Source organism: Caenorhabditis elegans, chromosome V (genome assembly GCF_000002985.6).
Source record: "Caenorhabditis elegans chromosome V".
NCBI classification, from domain to species: domain Eukaryota; kingdom Metazoa; phylum Nematoda; class Chromadorea; order Rhabditida; family Rhabditidae; genus Caenorhabditis; species Caenorhabditis elegans.
The window spans coordinates 1,585,598-1,608,668 of NC_003283.11; the positions used below are offsets into that span (position 1 = coordinate 1,585,598).

At 35.9% G+C, this 23,071-nt stretch overlaps 6 protein-coding genes, 1 non-coding gene and 1 pseudogene across 11 annotated transcripts; 7 read left to right on the plus strand and 1 right to left on the minus strand.

Annotated features, from left to right (window-relative positions):
* Positions 1 to 113: 113 nt before the first annotated feature.
* F16B4.7 (Glycine Rich Secreted Protein) lies at positions 114 to 492 on the plus strand. Its single transcript, NM_071046.5, has 2 exons — positions 114 to 230; positions 280 to 492. Exons 1-2 carry the CDS (start codon positions 125 to 127, stop codon positions 429 to 431), a joined length of 258 nt encoding a protein of 85 aa, NP_503447.1. The 5' UTR covers positions 114 to 124; the 3' UTR covers positions 432 to 492.
* Positions 493 to 1,608: 1,116 nt separating this feature from the next.
* Positions 1,609 to 2,564, plus strand: F16B4.6 (the record flags this gene model as incomplete). 2 transcript variants are annotated; one of them, NM_071047.4, is made up of 3 exons in its annotated part: positions 1,609 to 1,753; positions 1,901 to 2,096; positions 2,143 to 2,564. In NM_071047.4, 3 exons carry the CDS (start codon positions 1,609 to 1,611, stop codon positions 2,252 to 2,254), a joined length of 453 nt encoding a protein of 150 aa, NP_503448.2. The 2 variants fall into 2 exon arrangements, with proteins under 2 accessions (NP_503448.2, NP_001300078.1); NM_001313149.3 differs by lacking the exon at positions 1,609 to 1,753 and having other exon boundaries at positions 1,987 to 2,096; positions 2,143 to 2,254.
* Positions 2,565 to 2,830: 266 nt separating this feature from the next.
* F16B4.5 (Heterogeneous nuclear ribonucleoprotein A1) lies at positions 2,831 to 6,190 on the plus strand (the record flags this gene model as incomplete). 2 transcript variants are annotated; one of them, NM_001392476.1, is made up of 4 exons in its annotated part: positions 2,831 to 3,536; positions 3,728 to 3,864; positions 5,802 to 5,941; positions 5,988 to 6,190. In NM_001392476.1, the coding sequence occupies exons 3-4, from the start codon at positions 5,854 to 5,856 to the stop codon at positions 6,128 to 6,130; spliced, it is 231 nt and encodes a 76-aa protein (NP_001379882.1). In that variant the 5' UTR covers positions 2,831 to 3,536; positions 3,728 to 3,864; positions 5,802 to 5,853. The 2 variants fall into 2 exon arrangements, with proteins under 2 accessions (NP_001379882.1, NP_503449.2); NM_071048.5 differs by having other exon boundaries at positions 2,951 to 3,536; positions 5,879 to 5,941; positions 6,003 to 6,130.
* Positions 6,191 to 8,421: 2,231 nt separating this feature from the next.
* On the plus strand, positions 8,422 to 9,076 carry F16B4.4 (Glycine-rich cell wall structural protein). The gene is made up of 2 exons (NM_071050.8): positions 8,422 to 8,640; positions 8,790 to 9,076. The coding sequence occupies exons 1-2, from the start codon at positions 8,538 to 8,540 to the stop codon at positions 8,960 to 8,962; spliced, it is 276 nt and encodes a 91-aa protein (NP_503451.1). The 5' UTR covers positions 8,422 to 8,537; the 3' UTR covers positions 8,963 to 9,076.
* Positions 9,077 to 10,546: 1,470 nt separating this feature from the next.
* F16B4.3 lies at positions 10,547 to 13,092 on the plus strand (annotated as a pseudogene). The gene is made up of 2 exons: positions 10,547 to 12,589; positions 12,634 to 13,092. Coding segments are annotated over exons 1-2 (2,502 nt in total).
* Positions 13,093 to 15,440: 2,348 nt separating this feature from the next.
* On the plus strand, positions 15,441 to 18,357 carry F16B4.2 (F-box domain-containing protein; the record flags this gene model as incomplete). 2 transcript variants are annotated; one of them, NM_001028638.5, is made up of 7 exons in its annotated part: positions 15,441 to 15,587; positions 16,128 to 16,319; positions 16,378 to 16,522; positions 16,571 to 16,855; positions 17,626 to 17,732; positions 17,777 to 17,903; positions 18,230 to 18,356. In NM_001028638.5, the coding sequence occupies 7 exons, from the start codon at positions 15,445 to 15,447 to the stop codon at positions 18,317 to 18,319; spliced, it is 1,089 nt and encodes a 362-aa protein (NP_001023809.1). In that variant the 3' UTR covers positions 18,320 to 18,356. The 2 variants fall into 2 exon arrangements, with proteins under 2 accessions (NP_001023809.1, NP_001023810.1); NM_001028639.5 differs by having other exon boundaries at positions 15,445 to 15,587; positions 16,571 to 16,870; positions 18,230 to 18,357.
* Positions 16,522 to 16,542, plus strand: 21ur-9839. The gene has a single exon (NR_068611.1).
* Positions 18,309 to 22,356, minus strand: nhr-178 (Nuclear Hormone Receptor family). The gene is made up of 9 exons (NM_071053.4): positions 22,073 to 22,356; positions 21,003 to 21,083; positions 20,900 to 20,958; positions 20,759 to 20,850; positions 20,509 to 20,613; positions 20,351 to 20,458; positions 18,949 to 19,164; positions 18,687 to 18,897; positions 18,309 to 18,626 (listed from the first exon to the last, which is right to left on the minus strand). The coding sequence occupies exons 1-9, from the start codon at positions 22,216 to 22,218 to the stop codon at positions 18,379 to 18,381; spliced, it is 1,266 nt and encodes a 421-aa protein (NP_503454.2). The 5' UTR covers positions 22,219 to 22,356; the 3' UTR covers positions 18,309 to 18,378.
* Between the last annotated feature and the right edge of the window lie 715 nt (positions 22,357 to 23,071).

Here is a 23,071-nt window from a genome sequence, read left to right on the forward strand (position 1 = left end):
GACCGGATGATAAGAAGTGATAAGTTGTGGAATTGTGGGGGAGGAGAAAAAGTTCCAGTTTTTGGTACTAGTATAAATAAAATTGGAAGTATCGGCTGAATTACCAGACATTTCTATTCTGAAAATGAAATTCTACATTCTCCTGGTAGTCCTTGTCGCTTTCGTTGCTGCTAAACCGCATCCGGGGTACGGTAGGCCATCGTATGGCGGAGGTTACGGCGGTGGAGGTGGTAAGTCATAGGACAGTATCAGTTTTTGTAAGTCATGTGTACTTTCTAGGTGATTTCGGTGGAGGTGGCAGTGGTGGTCAATGGGGATCGCAATCATCATCGTTCCAACAGAGTCAAAGCTCGGGAGGATTTCAGAATAACGCTGGAGGTGGATTTGGAGGAGGAATGGGACCAGGAGGTGGAGGATGGGGAAGAAGATAAATTTTGAATTTATGACGTGGAAACTGTGGTTATTGTTCCGAATAAATTTTCCTTATCGAAGTTTTTATAATTTAAGTTAAACTATTAATTTCTAAAATGGCGGGGGGTATAATACACAAGTACCGAAATTTTCACTAACAATCCAAAAAAAAAAATAAATTTTGTCATTTACTAAACAAATTTCACATTGTTTCAAAAAACTTGGTTAGAATTTTCCAGCATGAGATTATCTTTTACAGAAAACCACAAAAATTGATTTTTTTTTTCGAGAGAGAGAGAGAGAGAGTTTTCTCACAAAAACGTCTTTGTTGACGTCATATATACTAATTTCTATATACTAATTTCAGGCTTGTTGCCGTCGGAACTCAAAATATCACAATTTTACTCATTTTCATTACTTTTTAACAAAAATGTTGCATTTTTCTTGTTTATTTCTTCCATTTTCCGGGGGAAAAAACACAAAAAATTAAGAAAATAAATGAAATAATGTTAATAAATAAAAAATAATGCAAGTACGCTCCACCGAGCAAATCCAATTGGCGGAAATTCAAAAATAATTAGGTGAAAACAGTGATTTTTCCAATTTTCAAAAAATCATATAAAGTCTAGAAAATTTTTTAAAATTATTTTATCAAGATATTCGGTTTTACAAATAGACACTTTTTTGGTCTATTCACGAGTGTCACGAAATATCTCCTAGCGACTTCTACCGTATCATTGAATAAAAATAGCAACATCTTGAAATTTAATCTCTGAAGCGTGCGCAAAAATTTATAGGTTTAATTTGCGTGCTGCGTGAAATCGAGATGAAAAAAGGGAAATGTGAAGCTTGGAGTTTCCGTATTTTTACATTTTCACGTCTCCCGTTTATTTCATCTCGGATTCACGCGTCACGCAAATTACACTTATTAATTTGCTGATATTCTGGTCACATTCTAGTACAAAATCAATAATTTTATGCAGAAATTTGCCTTTAAAAATTAAATTTAATATTTGAGGCATATGGATGCAAGAAAATGAGCTTTTTACAGCTCAAAATGAAGATTTCGAGTTTTCCGAAGTCCATTTCGCGTTATTTAATTTTGATTTGTATTTTTCTTTCCAAATGTAAGCTAAATTATAGCTTTTTCCTCAAAAATTAACATTAAAATCAGTTTCTAAAGAATTTCGGTTAGAAATGAGAGACGCAGACACAAAATGCGCCAGCTCCTGGGCGCGTGGGTCTCGCCACGAAAACTTTCTCACCCACTTTTCGCCAATTTTTCATAGTTTTCTATCATTCTGTCTTCTGTTTCGCTCGAAAATGGACGCTGCCAAAAATAGTGAGTTTCAGAAAGTCGCCTTATAATTTTCAGCAGAAAAATCATCCTAAAAATCCTTTTCACACTTGCTCCACAGGCACAAAGTTTTTCAACAAAACATTTTAGGCCTGTGGAGGAATACTATTTTGCAAACCGTTGTTTTTTCAGTCAATAAAGCCACCGAACAGCTAAAACAATCGTTTTCTACCGAGAACTGGGAGAATGTCAACAAACTTCGGACAGGATTATCCGAAATGACTGAGAGACTCGAGAAGTGTGACAAAACTACAAAGGAACATGATGCTATTTCTGAAGCTGTCAAACGAGCAGGCACTGTTCAATACATGTTTGATATTGGGAATCGGTAAGTGTAAATTGCGAAAATGAAGAATCACTCCCTAATTGTTCAGGAAGCTCGATGAGAAGCCGTGCTTTTTGGTTGGCAATATTCCATCTGCGCTCACGAGTAAGACGAGGGATTTTGACCTGATCAATCATTCGTCCAAGGGGCGCACTTACTGACCCCCCCCCCTTTTTCACTCGTTTTTCTCATTTTAACTTGAGCATCGATTCTCTTTAGTTTTCCTCTGTTTTTCGAACAAATTTTGTCGAATTTTAATGAAATGTTCATAAATAAAATGTAAAATAATCGATTATTTCACAAATTTGTCGAAATTTCGGCTTTTATCGTCATGAAAAATCACTTTTCCGTAATAATTATAGAAATTGACGATTTTGCCATTTTTTCAAGCCTTTTTAAAACTTTTTCGAGTCTAATATTCGCACAATTTGATCGATTTAGCAGAAAATAAAAATAAAAAATTATGTTTCATTTCTCCAGTGTCCGTAAAAAATCCCCCATTCTACCATTTTCTTTATTATTCCCAATTGGTTTATTCTGTTTTAAACGGGTCCCATGCAGTCTAGACGACATCGGGCGCCCCGTGTATCTTTTTTATTTTCATTCCCCCCACCATTTTCCCCTAAACAAATTGTTTGGAGATCTACATGTAGTAGCGGAAATGTTTCGTCAAAATCAGGATATTTGTTCCTGAGAATATCTTTTAGCTGTTTTCCAAAGCTTAAAAATAGCTAGTATTTCAGCGAAAAATGCCATGTGGAGGAAAGAAAGCACACGATTTCCAACAAGGCACGTAAACGTCCCGGAACGGATTTGGATCAAATCCATGAGGATTTAAAGCCTGAGAAGGCCGCCAAGCTTCTCCAGAAAGAGGTTTTTAGATTTGTTATTGTCACAAGTTCCGCAATTTCGTCCACGGTTCTATTTTGAAGGTTTTAATCAATTTCTTGCAAAATAATCAAATTTTGGCTGGAAAATTGGTGAAAATCAGTTAAAATCAAACCGTGTGGGCGAATTTACGGGCAATTCTACTGCATCGAGTGTGAGAGGCATTTCGTCGACGAGAAGACGCGACAGCTTCATCGCAAGACGAAATTGCACAAGAACCGAGTGAAGACGCTGAAAGAGTCCATAGGCAGAAGCCAACGCAGCCGGTGGCTCAGGATTCTTCCCGGCAAATCACTTTGAAAACACGAGTCGAACTTCCCAAGCAGCCGGAGATTCCTGTTGTGACAGATGCTTGAGCAATGCTGGGAATACTTTTTTCTTAATCTCCAGAAACTCACAATGGACTCGGATTTCTCGACAGATCTCGGCCTCGACTTTCTGGATCACGTAGAAGTCGTGATGGCGATAGAGGAAGAGTTTGGATTTGAGATTCCGGACGGAGATGCGGATCGCTTCAAGACGCCACGTGACATCCTCCAGTACATCGCCGACAAGGTAGACGTTTTCGAATAAAGAGAAAAAAATGGTTGAACATTGAATTTCCAAAAAAACCTTTTGAAATAACCCAAAAAATCCGTTTTTCCATGTTTTCTATTAAACGAAAAATCGGAAAAATATGGATTCATCAATTAAAAAATATTTTAAAGAGAAAATCCTTCAAAAATAACTCGAAAAATTCTCTACAGACTCGGCCTCCCGCCGTCTACTATGAGAATTTCTCGAATGCTCCTCGAAAACGTGGTCGAACTGTCGGATCACGAAATCGGAAGGAGGGAGACACCACAATTCCAAAGCAGCAGCGGAAACGGAATCCACAGCAGGGGTGAGCGGCAATCGGCGATCGGCGATTTTCGTGATTTTTCGGCGATCGGCGATCGCCGATCGCCGAAAGGGAAAAACGGGTCGGCGATCGGCGATCGCCGATGAAATTTTATAGTCCAAGACCCCTCTGAAGAAGGAAAAAGGTATATTTTCGGACTATTTTTCACTACTTTTCGAATTTTAAGGTATCAAGGAGTGCTTTTCGTTGCCTAATATTTCTGTTTTTATAAAAAATTATTTGAAAGAGCTCTTAAAATTAGGATTTTAAAATTGAAAAAAATTAGACGCACACTGATCGGCAATCGGCAATCGGCGATCGCCGATTTTTTTTTGGCAATTTGTGATCGCCGATCGCCGAAAAAAAATTTCCATCGGCGATCGCCGATTTTTTTGGGCGGCTGCTCAGCCCTGATCCACAGCCCGTCGGACGTGGACGTGGACGTGGTGGTGGACGGCCGCGTGGCAGTCGATCTAGCTGAGAATCAGTGATGGATCGAGGATTTGAGCAGGACAAGGACGAGTATTTTAGGTTCGAATCACAAAATTTCAGAATTTCCAGCAAAAAACTAGATAAATTTAGCTGAATTTACCACAATTCCAGTTACTATAGCCTCGAAAACTGTTGATGGCCGAGTTTTTCCATTTTCTAGGTCATTGCTGCAAAACTGTGGCCAAATTGAGCAATGACCGAGGTTTTCAATTGGGTTTCCTGAGCCACGACCCACAGTTTTTAAACTGCACTGTATTTTAAGTTCGAATTCCGACAATTTCAGATTTACCGCAGAAAAACTCGATGAATTTTGCTCAATTTCGGTTACTATAGCCTCGAAAACTGTTGATGGCCGAGTTTTTTTTTCATTTTCTAGGCCATGTCTGCAAAAAAGTGCCCTAACTGCGGTATTTTCTAGGCCATGTCTGCAAAAAAGTGCCCTAACTGCGGTATTTTCTAGGCCATGGCAGAAAATGTTTTAATTGTGACCGTGTTTCTTATTTTTCTAGGTCATTGCTGCGAAACTTGGTTAAATTGAGCAGTGGCCGAGGTTTTAACATTTTCAGATTTCCCGCTAAAAACTCGATGAATTTTGCTCAATTTTGCACAATTCCGGTTACTGTAGCTTTGAAAATACGGGAAAACTAAAGGTGGCCGAGTTTTTCCATTTTCTAGGCAATTTTTAGAAAATGTAAAAATTGGTGGCCGATGCTATATTTCTAGGAAGAATTTTTTTATTATTTTTGAGTTTCCTAGGCCATGTTTGTCAGAACTGTTCCAATTTCGAACAATTCCCGAGTTTTTTGACTGGATTTTCTAGGCCACCACCCGTATTTTCAAAAATTTGTGATAAAAGAATTAGTTTTTGAGTTTCCTAGGATATGCCTCTCAAAAATGATGCAATTTCCCAAAATTCAGCTGTGGCCGAGTTTTTCCATTGGGTTTTCTGGGCCACGATTAGAATTTTGTGAATGGTGACCGAGCTTTTCATTACCCTAGGCCACCTTTTTAAAATTTTCCAGTTGCTGAGGTTTTCTAGGCCACGTGTTATTTTTTCCAATCCTGTAGTTAGGCCACGTTAAAAATGGGAAAATTTAGATAATGGCAGAGAAGCATACAAAACTTAAGTTAGAAAAACTTTTTAATGCAAAAATGGAAGAAAAAATGCCTCCCTAAAATTGATATTAGGATATTATATTTCAGAAAACCGTTTTTTTTTCAATTTTCATGTTTACTCCAATCGCACATACTCTTTTTCACGATTATTTCGGAATCACTTAACAAGTATCTCAATGTAAAAATCAAAACAACGTCCTTGTCATTTTTTGATAACTGATATCTATTGAAATTCAATTTTTGACTTGTTATTGTCTGTAATCTGAAGACGTAAAAGAGTGGGTGTCATGATAACTGATATCAGCGCAATTCTAGTTTTTTACAAATTTCAGGATACTATAAATTAACTAGTACGATTGAAACTTTCAATCATTCGATTTCACAATGAAGTTTCTTATTTTACTCTTAGCTGTATTGGCAATTGTCACAGCAAAACCGCACCCTGGATATGGACGACCTAGTTACGGAGGAGGTATGTATAAAATTTTGAATCAAAACTTCAAAAAAAAACATTTCAGGTGACTTTGGTGGAGGTGGTGGTCAATGGGGATCCCAATCATCATCGTTCCAGCAGAATCAAATGTCCGGTGGTTTTCAGAATGGCGGCGGATTTGGTGGAGGAATGGGTGGCGGAAGCGGTGGATACGGCTATGGAAAATAATTGATTTTGACAACAGTTTTCAGTATAAACTTCAGCTTGAATAAAATGAGTTTATATGTATCTTTTTCCCCTATAATTTTTACAAAGATATAAGCCTATTTCATAAGCTTGAGCCTGCTTTTAAGGATACCTACGTCGGCCGGTTCAATAACTTTAAGAGTGACTACAGATTTCATACACATATCACACGTGAAATTATTTTGAACCTCCAACAGTTTACTGTACATAATTAAAGAATATATAAATTATGAATTATGTGAGCACAAAACACAGAAGTTCATGTCAAAATGAAGTCATGTTTTATACATTTGGTACAAATTTCAAAAGTTTAAACAGTTTTCAGTCTATGAGCAAGTGGAAATATATGAAAATCGCTTTAATCTGAAAAAACTATTTTAAAGTATACCATCTATTATCGTTAAATGATAACTGTAGTAAACGATCAAACATTCGAATTTTAAAAATATGACTTCAAGGCCGAATGATTACGATAATAGTGATTTTGATTTGATGTGTGGAAAATCGGTCACAAAGTTTTGTTTTCTGTCTTGTAACAAAATATGGACTTTATGGATCGGATAATGAAAGATGATTTTTTACTTGTGAAAAAAAATTCCGGTAAGTGCAAAAAAGGCAGTGCAAAAATGAAAGTAAGGCAAAATATAAGCGTTTTTGAAAACTTAACACATATTTGAGAAGCCGCGTCCCATGCCTAAAACTTTCAGGAATTAATATCGAATTTTCTGGTTCCGGAAAAGAAAAATGTTTCCATCAAATTAGATTATTGAACAGAGCCTAATTTAAAATTTTACGTGGCGCCAGAGTGTCATATTTTGGTTTGATCTACTTAGATCTACGAGAATTGCGGCAATTTATACGTTGACAGCTCAACTTATTTCGCATGTGATCTTATACAGTGCGTCCAACTTCTATAGCACCCCCCTCCAATTCGGCCGTTTGGAGCTTTTCAAAATATTTTTCGGAAAAGTGTTAGTGCAGTTCGATAGCAAATGTTGAAAAACCTATGCTCCCCAATTTTTCTAATGATATCTCAAAAATCACGGAAATTAGGTCAAAATATCTGAAAAATGGCCGTCCAACTTCTATAGCACCCCCTCTGATTTTTGACAAATTTCTGTAAATTCGGGGTTTTCTTCGTAGTTAATGAATTTATTTCGTAAATAAGTTCACACCAAAATAATCAGGTGGTTCCACTTTCACATTTAAAAAATAAATATAACACTTGAAAACACGTGGAATGCCTGGGATTGTCCTGGAACGTTCTTATTTGCTTCAGAGGCCATATCTCGGCTCCCAATGATTTTCGCAGCACCAAAATGGATCAAAATGTTTTTCTCCGTCTATTCATTACTATGTAATTAGTTGTAGAAAGCATTTATTCATATGAACCAAATGGTAAAGGGAGCAACTTCAGTGATTTTCAAAAGGCTTGATTTAACTATGAAAACTAGCGTTTGGAGGCGCAGAGCTGAAGGTTTTGACTTCGTATTGTACAGAACTTCAGCTCATCCTGCTCAAATGTCTTTGAAGCTTCGATTTTGATTAGAAGTCTTTGAAAATTTATACGGAAAAGATCATGAGACCGCTCAAAAAAGAAGACAAAGGCAAAGCGAGGCCGCAAGTCTTTTTTTCAAGCTAACATGCGAAAATTTTAGACAGAAAAGTAAGATATACCTTTCCGAATGACGATTTTGCTAGTTGTTGGAGTGGCGCCAGTGGAAAGTTTGTCTAAATACACTTATAGTGAACCAAAACGATCAAATATCAGAATAAAACACTCCAAAAAATTTTTGATTTTTCATAATTTCCGGTCAAAGTTTTGGCGAACTGCCAACTTTTTGAAAAATAATTAGTGGAAAGATTTGTATAACATTGACTTTTTAAATTTGTTCAAAATTAACAGAAGTTTGGTTCTAATGAAAATTGTGAATCATCTTCTGGTTTTCAACCAAACTATAAAATTTTGAACTTGTTCTTTACTGTGACAAATCACAAATTTCACATTCGAATGACTCACGGACTGTTCGCTCAACAGTACACCCACTCGTTTCAGCTTTACCACTGAAACTCATCACCACGTCTTTTTCTGATTCACTTCCGCAATTCGACAAATGACGTGTGAAGCCCAACGAAGAGAACAAAAACATACGATCAGTATCTTTCTACTCTATCAATCTATCAACTTCCCCATCTCTAAGTCTCTTAGCTTCTCGCAATATTTTTCCCGGAACGTCGTCTCTTGTGACCTATCACAGTCGGTCGGTCACTCTCATCGGAAAATTACACAGTCTCTGTGATAGTTGAAAATGTGAAACCAAAATTGATAAGTCGAGTATAAAAACAAAGAAGATCCATCTGCTGGCCATCATTCCGATTTTGTTCAATCATGAAGGTTTTCGCAGTTCTTCTCGCTATTGCCGCTGTTGTTGTTAATGCTTATCCAGGAGGTTACGGTAGACCTGCTGGAGGATATGGACCACCATCCGGAGGTTAGTTTTTTGTTAGCAATCTTCCATACCCTGCCATTTCGAACCCTGCCATTTTCGAACCCTGCCATAGAACCCTGCCATTTCCTGCTAGCTACCATTTTCTCAAAGAAATTCACAACTTTAAAATTTTTTAAAGCCTAATTTTACAGGTTACGGAGCTCCAGGAGGATACAACAACCAAGGAGGTTTCGACGGAGGATCCCAATTTGGAGGTGACGGAGGCTTCCAACAAGGAGGCGGATTCCAACAAGGAGGACAATTCCAACAAGGAGGCTTCAACCAGGGAGGTGGATTTGATCAAGGACAAGGATTCCAGGGATAAAAGCAATATTAATAGAAGTATTTGAATTTCGACATGTTTAACAGTTTTGTTGGACCTTTTTTTCTTAAATAAATTGATTTTGAATGAATATTGAATACCTACTTGTAAAAAAAACTAAAGAAATTATTGATTTCAAAATAATATTCAGTCGAGGATCTCCGGGCGCGTAGGCATTTTCGCGCTCTCGTAGAAACGTCTGACATAATAAATTTTGATAGCACGTGTTTCTAGGCTGTCCCATTACGGTTTGATCTACAAAAAAGCCGGTAGATTTTTTTGGCCCAAAAAAATGTGACGTCAGCACGTTCTTTACCATGCAAAATCAGTTGAGAACTCTGCGTCTCTTCTCCCGCATTTTTTGTAGATCTACGTAGATCAAGCCGAAATGAGACACTCTGACACCACGCACGGTCTCCTCGGGTGGAAATTGCGATAGGGCGCGCTCGCTGCCCCTTCATTGCGTCCATCGAGATTTCACCATTGATAAGTGGTTTCCCTCGTTTTTTATTAGTTTTTCGCCGATTTTTCTATTTCAAAAATAGTAACAATTATAAAGTAGACTGAAACGAAAGTGGAGAAACAAAAATTATCGGAAACCGTTCGGTGGAAATGCATAACGAACTGTTTGAAAATGTTTGAAAATATCAACTGAATTTTCGGATTTTTTGAAATTAAATTTTTATTTAAGTTTTTCTCATAACATGCAAAAGTAACGTTTATAGAGCAAACTTTTGTCGTCATTTTAAGATATAATTCGTCTATGTACCTGTTGAAAGAACTCAGATCGAACTCTTTTTGTGAAATTCCGTTATGATTTTCTGCTCAAAAAGGCACAAATCGCAGTAATCTTACGGTCAAATGACATCCAAAACTTCGTCGGATGATATGAAAATGTTTCTACTTCACAAAAGTTTCCAGTTCAGAAGTCAAAGAGGACTGCCTGAGCATCAAGAATCGAACATGCTCGACTTCAACATTTTTGCGGGATTTTTTTCTCACTTTTCGTCGTATTTCTCCTATGCCATTCTGTATTGTAAACTAGTTTCTTAGCTATGCTCCGATTTCAGGTAAAGCAAGGATCCCGTCATCTCACAGACCGTCTACACCAACCTGAGCCTTTTTAAAGGTTAGAAATGTGAACTGATTTTAGGCATATTGTAGTAGATAGTAGTAGTGTCACTCAGTTGCCAAAAATGTTTTTTTATGCAAAAAATACGGTACAAGGTCTCGAAAAGTCCGAAAATTCTTACCGTAATTTAAAAAGTATATGAATTTCATTACACCCAGTTTTTTCGAAAGTTTTATCAGATATTCAACAACTTGGCTTAAAATTGAAGCAAACGACTATAATACAAATGATTATTTTGAAGAAATTTATATCAAAAACAGGAATCCACAACTACGTACTATTTAAAAGTGCACAGTCGTTTCGAGACCCATTACCGTATTTTTTTTTGCCAAAAATGACATTTTTAGCAATTGGGTAATAACGTGAAATTTGTTTAGAAATTTAGTGGAGATTTGAAAAGTTAATGTTTAGTTGTGCACTGCAGTTTCCAGAACATGATTTTTTAGATAAGCAGCATGCTGCGCAGCAGGAAACATCAGACGGCTGGGAAGAAAAACGTATTGTTAGGCCCGGCAGCGAAAATTCAGAGAAAAATTGATGAAGACTTGCAACAATTGAGAGAAAGTATATCACTCTCGACCACTGAAGTTCAAAATCTGAAAAATAAACTTGAATTAAAAGAAAAAGTGATCTTGGATTTCCGTCTTGACAAAGAGAAATTGGAAGAGAAGGTTCTCAATATAGAAATTATAATAGAAAAGAGATGTAAAGAAATAGAAGAAGAGAAAATTAATCATGAATTTACTGTTAAAAAAATGAAAGTGTATATCGAAAAGGCACGCCAGAATGAGTTGAAAAGTGAGCAGGATCGTTTGAAGCTTTCGGAGCAAGTTGGTCAGCTGGAGCTGATCTCGCCTAAGTCTTCCAATACTCGAACACTGAAAAACTTCGCGTTAATCGGACAAAAATCGATTGATCAACGATGTGAAAGAATTCTATCCACGATGAGAAACTTTGCAGGATCTGAAAATTTAGATTCATTTCTTACAAGTTTCGTCAGATACGTAGCCAAGAGTCCAAATTTCTCTTTTCGAACGGATCTCACAGTCGAGGAGACCTTCAGGGCTGTCATCAGATTTGAAATGTCTGATGGGTTTATGAAAAACTTTAAAGCATTTTGTAAGCAGCAAATAGGATCCACTTTGTTAGCTTCAAGAAAAGAAGTAGACCGTCTTCGTAAAAAGTTGGCACCCGAGAAGTACTACAGTATCTCATCTGAAAAGGCAACACGGAAAGGTGGTGATGGAAAATACGTCGAGTATTCCACGATTTTAGTGGTATGTGATGACGTCAGAAGAGCCTTGAAACATCGTCTCGAGCAGATGGATCTGATTTTTGATGATGGTACAAGAGATGAAATTGTAGTCAGTATCACTGCAGATGCTGGAGCAGGAATCACAAAGTTTTGTCTGATTATCGAGAATTGTAGTAGACCGAACAGTGCACATGGGCTTCTGATTCTGTGATGGTACAAAGGACCCGACAACCATGCCACGATGAAAAGGTTCTTTTCTCGACCGATTCAACAGCTTCTTGAACTCGAGGATATTGAATTTAATTTGAATGGAGCTGCAACTGTAAGAAAAGTCAGGCAAAAGTTAGTAGGTGACTGTAAATTTGAGTCAGCAGCTTATAACCACGCAGGACAAGCCGCTCTCGATGGTTGTATCCAGTGTGAGATGTCTTGGTCCCACTCCGGAGCCAACATGGCAAAACTTGGTACCTTCCCATTTGAGCAGTGTGGCAGGATTCGTACTTTAGAATCTATGAAAAACAATGGAAAAGATCCACTATTCAAGGTAGAACCATCCGATGCTACACCTCCACCTCTTCATATGTTGATGAGAATCGTTGATAAGTATGTAGTTCCTCCATTATACGCGTTGTGCAATCAACTTGACTCGAACTCAACGTTCATCCCAGAAACTTGGGCGGAGCAGCAGTCGGAGCTCAGACTTCTGGTGGCAGAAGAATCGGGCAGGAAGAGTGTGACGAGTAGCCTGAAAAAAACAGTTGAATTGATGGAAACATTGAAAAAATGTATTGAAAAGAAACCCACCGCCAAGTCATCCAGGTGTGAGGTTGCACCATGTTCCTATTCCAACTGTTTCGTGCATCTTCTTCCTAAGAAATTCCGCGATTCTCAAATTTTTTTCTGCATTGCATGCTCTAAGGCTTTACATGTATTGTGTGGAGGCTTGCTGACAGAGGATCAGCGTTACGAAGCCCTTGAACTGTCCGCCAAATGTATCCATTGTAAAGAGGAAACAATTTTATCCAAGGAAAATTTAATTGAGTACATTGACGAAGCTCTTGAAAATACCAAAGAAATTATGGCAAGGGAGTTGGGAGATCTTGAAGAGCTCACAGGTGACAGAGAAGAGCTCGAAAATTTTCTCAAAAAATCCAAAGGCGAAACAAGACAAAAGCTGGAAGCAGCTCTAACTGAAATTGGATGTGATCCAACTGTATACTATCACCAGATGAATGGTAACCAAGTAAGATTTCACACAATATATTTTTATACAAAACTTATTTGCAGATTCGGAGCCTTCTTAAAAAGGAAAACATCGAAAAAGTTCTGAATAAAACCTTCGACGTGATGACTCCATACCTTTCCAAGCGTAAATTGGTTATGATAGATCTTGGAGAGATCATGTCGTGGAGCCGCAATTCTATTCTGTCGGAAGCGGATATTCAGTCACTTGAAAAAGCTCTTAATTCATTGCGAGAACATCTTCGAGATGTTCATCCTCACATGAGTGTTCTCCCGACTCTTCATATGATGTGTGCTCATCTTATTCCATTTGTCCGGAAAAATAACACTTGGGGTCGCTCCAGTGAGCAAGGAGTTGAAGCATTTCATGCTTTATTCAATAGAGTCGAGAAACGATATCTTTCTGCACAAAGTCCCACTTTGCGAGCTCGGCTCTTGTTGCAACATTTCACAAATCTGAATTATATTTTTGATAGTGGAGATTCTTGGGACAACACCTCTTAAAGTCTGCTGATTTTTTTACACTTATATTTCGAAACATTTTGTTTTTGTCTACATTTTCCATTCTTTTTCTGGTTTTTTATTGAAATTGGTTCAGATCGAGGCCCATTCCATAGCTTTTTTTCGTTAATTTAAACAAAATTTTGAGAAAACGAGCGACTTCCAGAAATTTGTGCATGAAATCCCAGAAAATCTGAGTCTTCATGACTTTCATCGAAACTTTTCGAAAATACACTCCGTTTTTGGCTCCAGAACTGTTCAAAACGGAAAGTGAATCAATATTTTAAATTATTACTGCAAATAGTTCAAATTTCCAGACTTCCGCTAATGAATGAGCCTCGTTTCCGTACAATTTCAATAAAAATCCAAATTTTTTGTTGAATTCTCCACCTGAAAAACAGTTGTTATAATTTAATGGTCAGAAACATATTTAAACTTCATCATTTTACCCTTTTCCAATAAAAATAGTTTTCCGCGTGAAAAAATAACAGATATCTGCGCAGATAAAAGTTTTTTGTCTAGCAAAATTTAAATATCCAGAAATGCGCCAGCACGCGAAGTGCGCATCGCTGAAACGCGCAAGCAATCTCCCTCCCCCTTCGTTTCCACCCGAGGAGACCGTGACCACGTGCGATAGTTAGAAAAAACAAAGTAAAAACTTGTAGCTTGTATTTTGATAACAGTTATGAACTTTTTTTTAGTAAATTTTGCAAAAAACAACATTTTATATTTCAGGTCAGTGTTTTTTCGGCAAACGCACAAAACTGCTTATTTCGCACATAATAATCCAACTTTTTCTTCCAAAATTAATATAGAAATGTAGGAAAAGTTTGCTATATTTGAAAATAATATATTATTTTTGTTGATAAGCCTAATAAAAGCCTCAAATAGTGTCTGAAAGTTGTTGTTCTTCAAAAAACTTTTAAACGACACTTTTTCGACAAACGGCAACTTTCTGGAACTATTTGAGGATTTTTGAAATTTTTCAACAAAAATACATATTATTTTCAGATAGAACAAACCATTTTCTACATTTCTATAACATTTTTTGGATGAAAAAAGTTGGGTTATCATGTAAAAAAATGCCGCAAATCCCTGTTTTCAGATACGATATTAGAACTTGGTCGGTTTTTTGAGTCACTTTTCTAAATAACTCTGCTATTTGAAAATTGTTTTTGGGTCCCTAACTCTAACTTTGTTAAGTTGTTAAGTTAAGTTAGGATATTTTATGACTGCAATATACTTTATATACTTGTTGAACGACCACCCAAAAAAGTCATCTTCTCACTTTCACAGTTCAAATTTTCAAACAGCCAAAGCATGTCGAGATTGAAGATGTATCTTCTTGTTTTTGAAAAATAAAAACTCGGAAGATAAAACTTGTTTTGTGTTGCCTTTGAAAATATATTATTTCAACTTTCTTTATGTCTAATTTTCAATTTTTTCATCTTTTTACATTAATAATATTAACCTAAGTTTTGACTTTTTACGGGGAAAAGCAAGGAAGTCAAGGCCGATCATTTTAATGGGCAGAGATTGTAGAAAGATGTACGTTTTTTTCCTAGTAAAATATTTTCACAGACCATCTTTAAACCTTTTTTAACTTCGTTTTGTTTTCTTTGTTCTTGAATGTAGAGTAGCGGGAAAGTGTCCCCTTCCATGGTCTCAAAATGACCGAATAAAACTTTTCAAAAAATTTTTTAATTTTTTATTTACTGTCAAAAAGTGACAATTTCTCAGCACTCACAATTTTGGAAGTCGTCCAAAAAAATAGTTTTTCCTGTTTTTTTATACTGTAATTTTTTTTAATTATTTGTATTAAAACATTGTAGTGGTCGAAACAAGCGACATTGCTTGAATTTCCTCAAAAGCTCATATTTTCCGAACTTTGGCCGGAAATTGTGAAAAATCTAAAATTTTTTGAATTGTTTTAATATGGTATTTGGTCGTTTTGGATCATTATAAGTGTATTTAGACAAAATTCCCACTGGCGCTACTCCATCTTTAAAATATATTTTTTTAATGAAAAACTCAATTTATACAAAAAAAAAACATTTCGCTCCAAATTGTACGTATTTCACAATAACTGCCATTCTCCATTTTCACCGAACCTGCGTCTCTTGTGTGTTGACTCTCTTTTTCGTGTCCGTATTCATTTTCCTCCCACGTCTCGAACCAAGTTCCCTAGGTGATTATGCACAATTCCGCCCACAAAAAAAAATCATATTTTGATGTCTGAAATGTTCAGCTGCTTCAGCTATATAACGAAGCCTTTCGTGTAGTTTTTTTTATGTTTTCTTACACGCTTTCCGTTTTTTTTTGTTTTTAGAATACTGATTTCGAAATTGCAGAAAAATGCTTCGTCGTAGAATTCATGAAATTTTGTCTCGAAAATTTCCAAAATGGGTTTTTGAAGAAAGATTAGAGCCTCTGGACTGGTCATTCTTGCCAGTTGAAATTCGAAGGGAAGTTGTTAAGCACACTGATTTTCAGACAAGGTTAGTTTATTTCCAGGTGTAAGTATCCGCTTTTTTGTTGAAAATTTAAATTAACAGATTCTATGAAAAGTTGAATTAAATTTTTACTTAAAAGATTTACCTTATTTGATTTTTGTGTCAACATATTTGAATGGCTTAAGTTTGAAGTTCCAGTCGAAAATTTTTAAAGTCAACAATTAACTCAAAACTGTCTTACAGTTAATAATTGAATATCTTGTTTTTTTTTGAAAATTCGAATTTGTGATGACAAACTTTGTCTAAACGTTAAGACTGAAATTTGTCAGAAAAAGTTTATTGAAAAGTGAAATTTGAATTTTCCGCCAAAACGGTTTGCAAATTAAATTTATGATTTTTCCGCTAAATTTTTTTGCGAATTCAACATTCGAATTTCCTCTAATTTTTTTGAAATTTTATTTGAGATTTACACGATTTTTTGAAATAAAATCTAATATAAATTTTTCCTCGTAGCAAAAAAGTGAGGAAAACTTGGTGTGACGTTCCATATCCCAAAATTCTGAATTTTTATTTGATCTTTTTTAGATGCCGTTTACGCCAATGCTCTCTGCAAGATCAACAGATTGTGGATTCGCTTTTAATTGAGCTTCCTTTTGTGAGAATTGAAACCGACAAGAACTACGTTTCAGTGCTCATTTGTGAGAGTAAAACCAGCATTTTGAGAATTGACTTGGCGAAAAGAAAAATACGATTGAGAAAGAAATTTGTGATGAATATGTGAGTTAAAAAACTAAAGTTTTAATTTTATAAACTGCTCATAATTTTATTATTTTAGAAGCGACAATATTCTTGGAAAAAATGCAAAGGAAGTTCAAATAAATCACGAATTCGACACAATTATTGAAAGTCTCCTTAATGCAATTTCCAGGATTAATGTTTCAGTATCTTCTTTAAATCTCTACATAAAATACCCAATTGATGTGACCTCTAACTTCAGAGCTCTTGAAATTTGAAATAATTTCGTTTAGGCCGTCATAAACTATCTCGACGTTCAATTTCGCCAGCAGACTGGTCCAAAACGGAAGACGAAGATTATTTGTAGTGGGATGGAATTTTTGATGGGCCAGGTGCACTTTTTGCCTGTTGACGAGGTCAGAGTAATCAATGACTTGATAACTAATTATGAAGAAGGACGAATGATGTTGGCTGGAAAGAAATATAATGTCTCACCAAGCGGTCATTATGCAGAAATCGGGGAGACTGCATTCTGGAAGCCAACTTTGCTGAATTGTAATCTAGGAGCTCTTATTGCGGTAGGTTTCAGCATGGTATGTAGCAGGGGAATTGCCGTTCGGCAATTTTTTGTCTACAAATTTGGTAAAACGGCAATTTGTCGGTTTGCCGGAAATTTTATTTTCCTGCAAATCGGCAAAAACATTCAAAACTGAGCGTTTTTGAAACTTTTTCTCGTTTTCTTTCGATATTTTTATAGAATTTGTATACTTTTCAAAATAAGTGTAGGATCACTCATAGGATGCTTACAATATTGCCGATTAAAATTGAAATTCTGAAATTTCCAAAAAAATATGTAAAACCACAATTTGCCGAAAACTTCGGCAAATCGGCATTTCGCCGGTTTGTCGATTTGTCGGAAATTTTCTATTCCGGCAGTTTGACAATTTGACGATTTACCGAAAATTTCGATTCCGGAAGTTTTTTTCTGGTTTTTAACACTTAAAACTGTGCCATTTTGACATTTTTCCCGTTTGCTGTAGAAATTTTGGTAGAATTTGCTTACTTTTCAAAGTAAATGTTTTTTTTCAAGTAAAAATGTTTGGCAAATTGTCATTTTTCCAGCAATTTTGGCAAGTCGGCAATTGCCGATTTACCGAAACTGTGCAATTACGGCAGTTTGCCGGTTTGCCGATTTGTCGGAAATGTTCTATTCCGGCAATTTCCCGACTTGCCTATTTGCCGGAAAAAATTTTTTGCCGCCCTTTTTTTTTTGCTGCTAGGACTATGTTTGCCAGTCGGAAGTCGGAAAAAAGTTTCAAGTACCTCATCTAAAATAGTTTTATTGTAGGGAATCATTTGGAAAATCAACACAGAAATGGAGTGTTACTGTATCCCTGGTCTCGATGTTCCAGAGTACCAAGAATATTGTGCCAGATTTGAAGGCCAAATCACCGAGTAAGTTGGACAAAAGTATATATTTTTCAAACCTATATTTTCAGATACCGTAACACACGGGTTCTTCATATTCCGGTTCCGGAGACAACCCGTAAATTATTTGTGTTGATTAATAAGTGTGGTGTAGTGATTCAGAAAGCAAACATTGATGATGTTGTGCACATTCCAAAGGTAAACTTAAAAAAAAATTTAAAAAATTAAATTTCTTCCGGATGTTCGGAATAGAAACAAGCCAAGTATAGAGTCAAAATATGTTTAAAATCTCAATTTAAATTTTGCGTTTTGCCCAATTCTTTCCAGGGATTGGTAACCTTCCACCTAAATTATTATAATTAAAATAATGTTTTAACATCTTTCCGAATTTATTTAAAGGTAAACCTACAACTAGGACCACGGGAAAATATTGAGTTTGGCGTCAATTTTGCACCGAATCAATAAATTACAAATGTTTGAGAAAAAGTGAATTTTTTCAATTTTTTCAAAAGTTTTTTTTTCAGGAAAAATGCATACTGGACTGGACGTGCTCAACATGTGATAAAACCATTGAAAGTTGGTATTTCAGAAGCACCTTGGGAATGAATGAATAATTATTTACTACTATAAGAAGTGAATAAATAATTTATTTTCATATAACATCGATATTCTTTCACCCATCGAAAATCTCCGGATCTGAGAGCTCCACACTGAAGAAATCAAAAATATTTGCCAGCTCAATTGCAATTTTCCGTTCCATATGAAGTTTTTTGACCGTATTAACAACGCTCATCAGTTTAACAAGACGACCCGCGTAGTTCGATCGCCGTTTAATTTGGAGGTAGTGATCGTGGAGATTATTTGCTAACTCTTCTTGTTGAGCTTCAGCTAGTTCCATTACTTTTCCTTGGAGAGCTTGTGCTGGAATAGTTTTTATTGTATTTTGAAAATGTATTAATTTTTAATAATCAAAATACAAACCTGCTAACTGCCAGCTTAGTTGGCTCAACATATATGCCATTTCCATCGATGATGGTTCCAGATAGGCAAGTGGAACTCCAGTTTGCTCAAACATATTTTGAATTGACCGTCGGAATATTCCACCCATAAATGGTACGGGCCAATTCGTGACTTTTGATATGTCAATTTTCAGCTTCGGAGTAACATAGTACTTGTCAGAAATTGCGAATTTCTAGAAAAATTAAAATTTAAAAATCTTCATTTCTACAATCAAGCCTCCTACCATAACCTCCCCAGGAGTCTCCCTTTCATACATTTTCACTGACATCTCCACACGCTCAAACCTTCTCCATACATTCCAGACAACTTTGAACATTTGATACTTCAACGTTGATTCTAGTTTTTGAAAGTATGGACAATGTGCCAGCCATGTGGCAACTATCACCATTTGTTGCTCGCAGAACACGAACATTTCCTCAATTGTGAGCTTCGAAATTTCCTGAAAAAAATTTATTTGAGTAGGAAGCTCACAGGGTTTTGGATTTGATCTTATAGGTATTATGTACTAGATTGAGCGTTGTCTGTTTAAATTTTTTATTTACAGGGTGCGCCAAAAGTATGGTTACACATGAAGTGCTATTTTACATGAGCTTTTCGCGCGACTGCCACGTCATACGTCCATTTTTCTATAGAATACTGATAGCTGAATAAATTTCCTCCAATTTGACCCAAAATTTGTAATGTTTCCCAATGAGGTGCGATTTTAATCACCTCGGCAATTTGGCGAACTCTTTCGAAAAAACGGTGTTTTGGCACGCGGCACTTCCCCCACAAACACACCTCTCACGCACGCCAATAATTTTCAGATGTATGATTTTTATGTTAAATTTAAAGTAAAAGAAGTGAAGAAGCGTTTTTGATTGTTTTTGTAGCATATAAAATTGTTCTGTGTCGACATTGGCGCCTAGCAAGAACCTTTGAATATTTCATGAATTCAACTTTGCGAAATTTACTCAGTTTTTTTAGTTTCACAAGGCATAACGACCCACAAAATCAGCGGAGCTAAATTTTTTATAAAAATTATGAAAAGTCAGGTCAAAACGTGCCGAAAAGTACTAAAATAAATTTTGCTGCATACTGCTGCCGCCGCTCACATCCATCTTTCTGGCGACTGTGTCATTCAAGACTTAAACTACTGCCACAGTCCATGACAGAAATACCTCGACAGAAATTTTTTGGATTTTTGTTTTTAAAGAATCTCCAGACCAAGAGCATTCTTTGAACTATGAAAACTTGTAAAACACATGAAAAAAATGTAGAAATCCCGCAGAATGCCGACTTGCGTGCCATAAAGATCGTGATCTCAAAAGTTCTGAAGGCCTGCAGCGATGCGGATGGGAATATTTTAAAAATTCAAAACGTTCATCTGGTCAGTATTTTATGGAGAACAAAACTTGTACAAATTGATGTAATAACTCTTTCCACGCGTGAAGTTATAGAGCTGCAAACGTGTTACCATACTTTTGGCGCACCCTGAACATAGTTTTTTGGTCTAATTTCCTATAAATTTTAATATCTTTTTTAGGTTTAGGCTCAGGCTTAGGCTCTTGGGCCAAGAAAACAAGAAATATTGTTTTGTGAAAAATCAGCACAAAAAACAATTTTTTCAAACATAAAATGCCTACCTCCATTTCCTCATTAATTTTTTGCTTCGACCTCCATTCACGAAGAGAAAGTTCCAGTCTTTCCAGATTGTTTAGCTTTTTTAATCGCGGATGTTCCGGTATCTTTTTCTGAAATTTGAAAAGTTAGATTTTTTCAAATAAAAATATATATCACTTACATCATTGAGTATCTTTTGTATTTTACCCGCTAAAAGTGTGACGTCGACAATTCGCTTTGGTTTTGTGATTGTAGGAGTGAGCATTGATGAAGTGAAGGTAGGTCTCTGCAAAATGAAAATAGAGGCTTCGAAAGAAAATTTGTTCAACTCTATGTAAACATCATGCTACATACATACATACAGTGAGTTTTGAAATGTCGGCGGTTTAGTGTATGTACTAGTTAAGTAAACCAAAAGTTTGAATATTCACCTTGACTGGTTTCAAATCGACCTCGTCTTCACTTCCTCTTCCATCCCTTTTCTTTCTGCCTTCTGGAAACGGATCTCGATTCCATTGTACATCTGAATAATATTATTCTTGTGCCTTCTGTCTTCTGCTTAATCGACTCACTTTCCGATGTCATTCCCAGCGTCACGCATTTGTTAAACCTGCACAGTCTGCATTGATATCTAAAATCGCGCTTTTGATTTTGTTCTGGATCTTTGTGACCAACCTGTCGTTGGTGTTGACTATACACTTGTTCATGCCTCCGCGACACCTGTATTTCTTGGTGCGCGACATTACAATTGTTCGCCTGAAAGATTGCATTGGATGTGCTGTTTCATTAATCAGATAACCTAGGAGACTAGACTGTATGATAATCTGATTAAAATAACAGAACACTTGAGGATTCAAACATCATCAAAAAAACTATAGATTCCATGTTCTATAAATCAATCCATATAAAATCTTATTACTTTAAGTTAGCAGCAAAATTGCATTTCAAAATAAATTCCAGTGGCTTAAACTATAGTATATTTCCATTTTCCACGGCAGTGCGTGGGTGGCCACAAAAATGTTTTCGAAACAAAATTCCTTTCTCAAGTTGCGAAACGTATCTAGCTATTGCTAATACAAAGAACATGTCAAACAAGGCAGACTACGGTATAGTTACGTATATGTAGCTTTGCTCATTGCTCGATATTCTTGTTCGTTGCCTATATAAACGACTATATTTGCATTGAATTCAAAAATTCAGAGATCAAAAACTAAACACTGAATGAGCAATTTCTAAAAGTTCAATAGAATAATTGTTCTGCTTCATCAAAAATATCAAACCTTATTTATCCGGCAACTAACGCGAAAAAAAATGTTAATAGCAGGTGCATTACCTATTAACAAATAATTAAAAAACAAACGCTGCTCCCATATTTTTTAATTATCGAGTAAAAATGTGAAGTAAAATAATTGTTATTTGTTTTTCGGGATTGTAATTGAACATCAACTAGTATTTAAAACTAATTGAAGGTATGTATAAGCTCGAAAAATGAAGTAAAAAGTTGGAAAAGAATTGTTTCAAAAGTGGTATTTGATATAGACTAGGTGAACTTATGAATACTTTTTTTTCTTATTTCAATTTATCGTAGGTTTTTTATTTTGATAAAAGTAAAAATTAATGGGATATGTCAAAACTGGAGAATGAAATGCACTAGCTAAAAATTAATAAGTATGTCAAATTAAAAAAATATTAAAAAAAAAAATTAAAGTTGCAATTTTCTGATTTTTTTTCAAATGAAAGTTTACCTGAAAAAAGCCGCACACGCCCTGCAACTTGTGACTCCGAAGTGTACACCATGTGCGGATAGCTCACATACTTTGCAAGTGGTCTCGCTGGAATTAGTTCCAGAATTTGGCGACGAGGGAGACGACGTTGACGGCGGAGAAGACATTTGTGAAGATAATTAACGAATGCTGAAGTCGCGGAGAAATATTGAACTGGTCGAGGTGGGGAGAGGGTCACAAAACACAGCGGGGTGGGGAAGAAAACAAATCCACACAGGGCACAAATCACATCGAGTGAGTATGTGTCTTGTTGACTAACTGACTGTTCGGCAAATCAAGAATCGCGAAGAAAAAGGCCGAGGGCGTAGGGGGGAAGGTGATAAAGTTTTGATAGAGGTATGATATAGTAAGGAACCTGTAGTGATTGTAGTCAACGTGATATGATATTTATAGAAATAAATCACAAAAAATTGTGCCTGAATTGTGGTTTGTTAAATTTTGCCACTGCAAATGAAATGATATTTGCAGGGATTCGCAACATTTTTTGTTTAACTGCTTTCAATAAAACTAGAGGTTCAGAAAATACACAAGAGCTTAAAAATATATCATGGTTAGTAGCCTTTTTTAATAATAACTAAACAACAATTTTTGAAAAAAAAAAGTTGCCTTTAATTTGTGGAAATGCGAGGCAACCCGACGAGAAAAAAGCTTAATTAAACCTTAAAAATCATCAGTCAAAAGTTTAAATTTAAATCTACAAACTACTAAGCCACAAGATTCTTTCCATGAATTGATTTTTAGGTCCTGTAATTTCATTGCAAACATTTTCTAAAGTGTACTCGATCAATTGATGATTCATACTTTTTTCTAAATTAAAAAATCATTGCGGTAGCAGACTGCGGAGTACATATATTTATTGGTTTCCGATTTTTGAAACTTGTTGAAAATCCTCAACATTGCAATGACGGGAAGAGTAAGATTGCAATTCAAGATATTTGAACCTTGTGAACCCTTATTCAA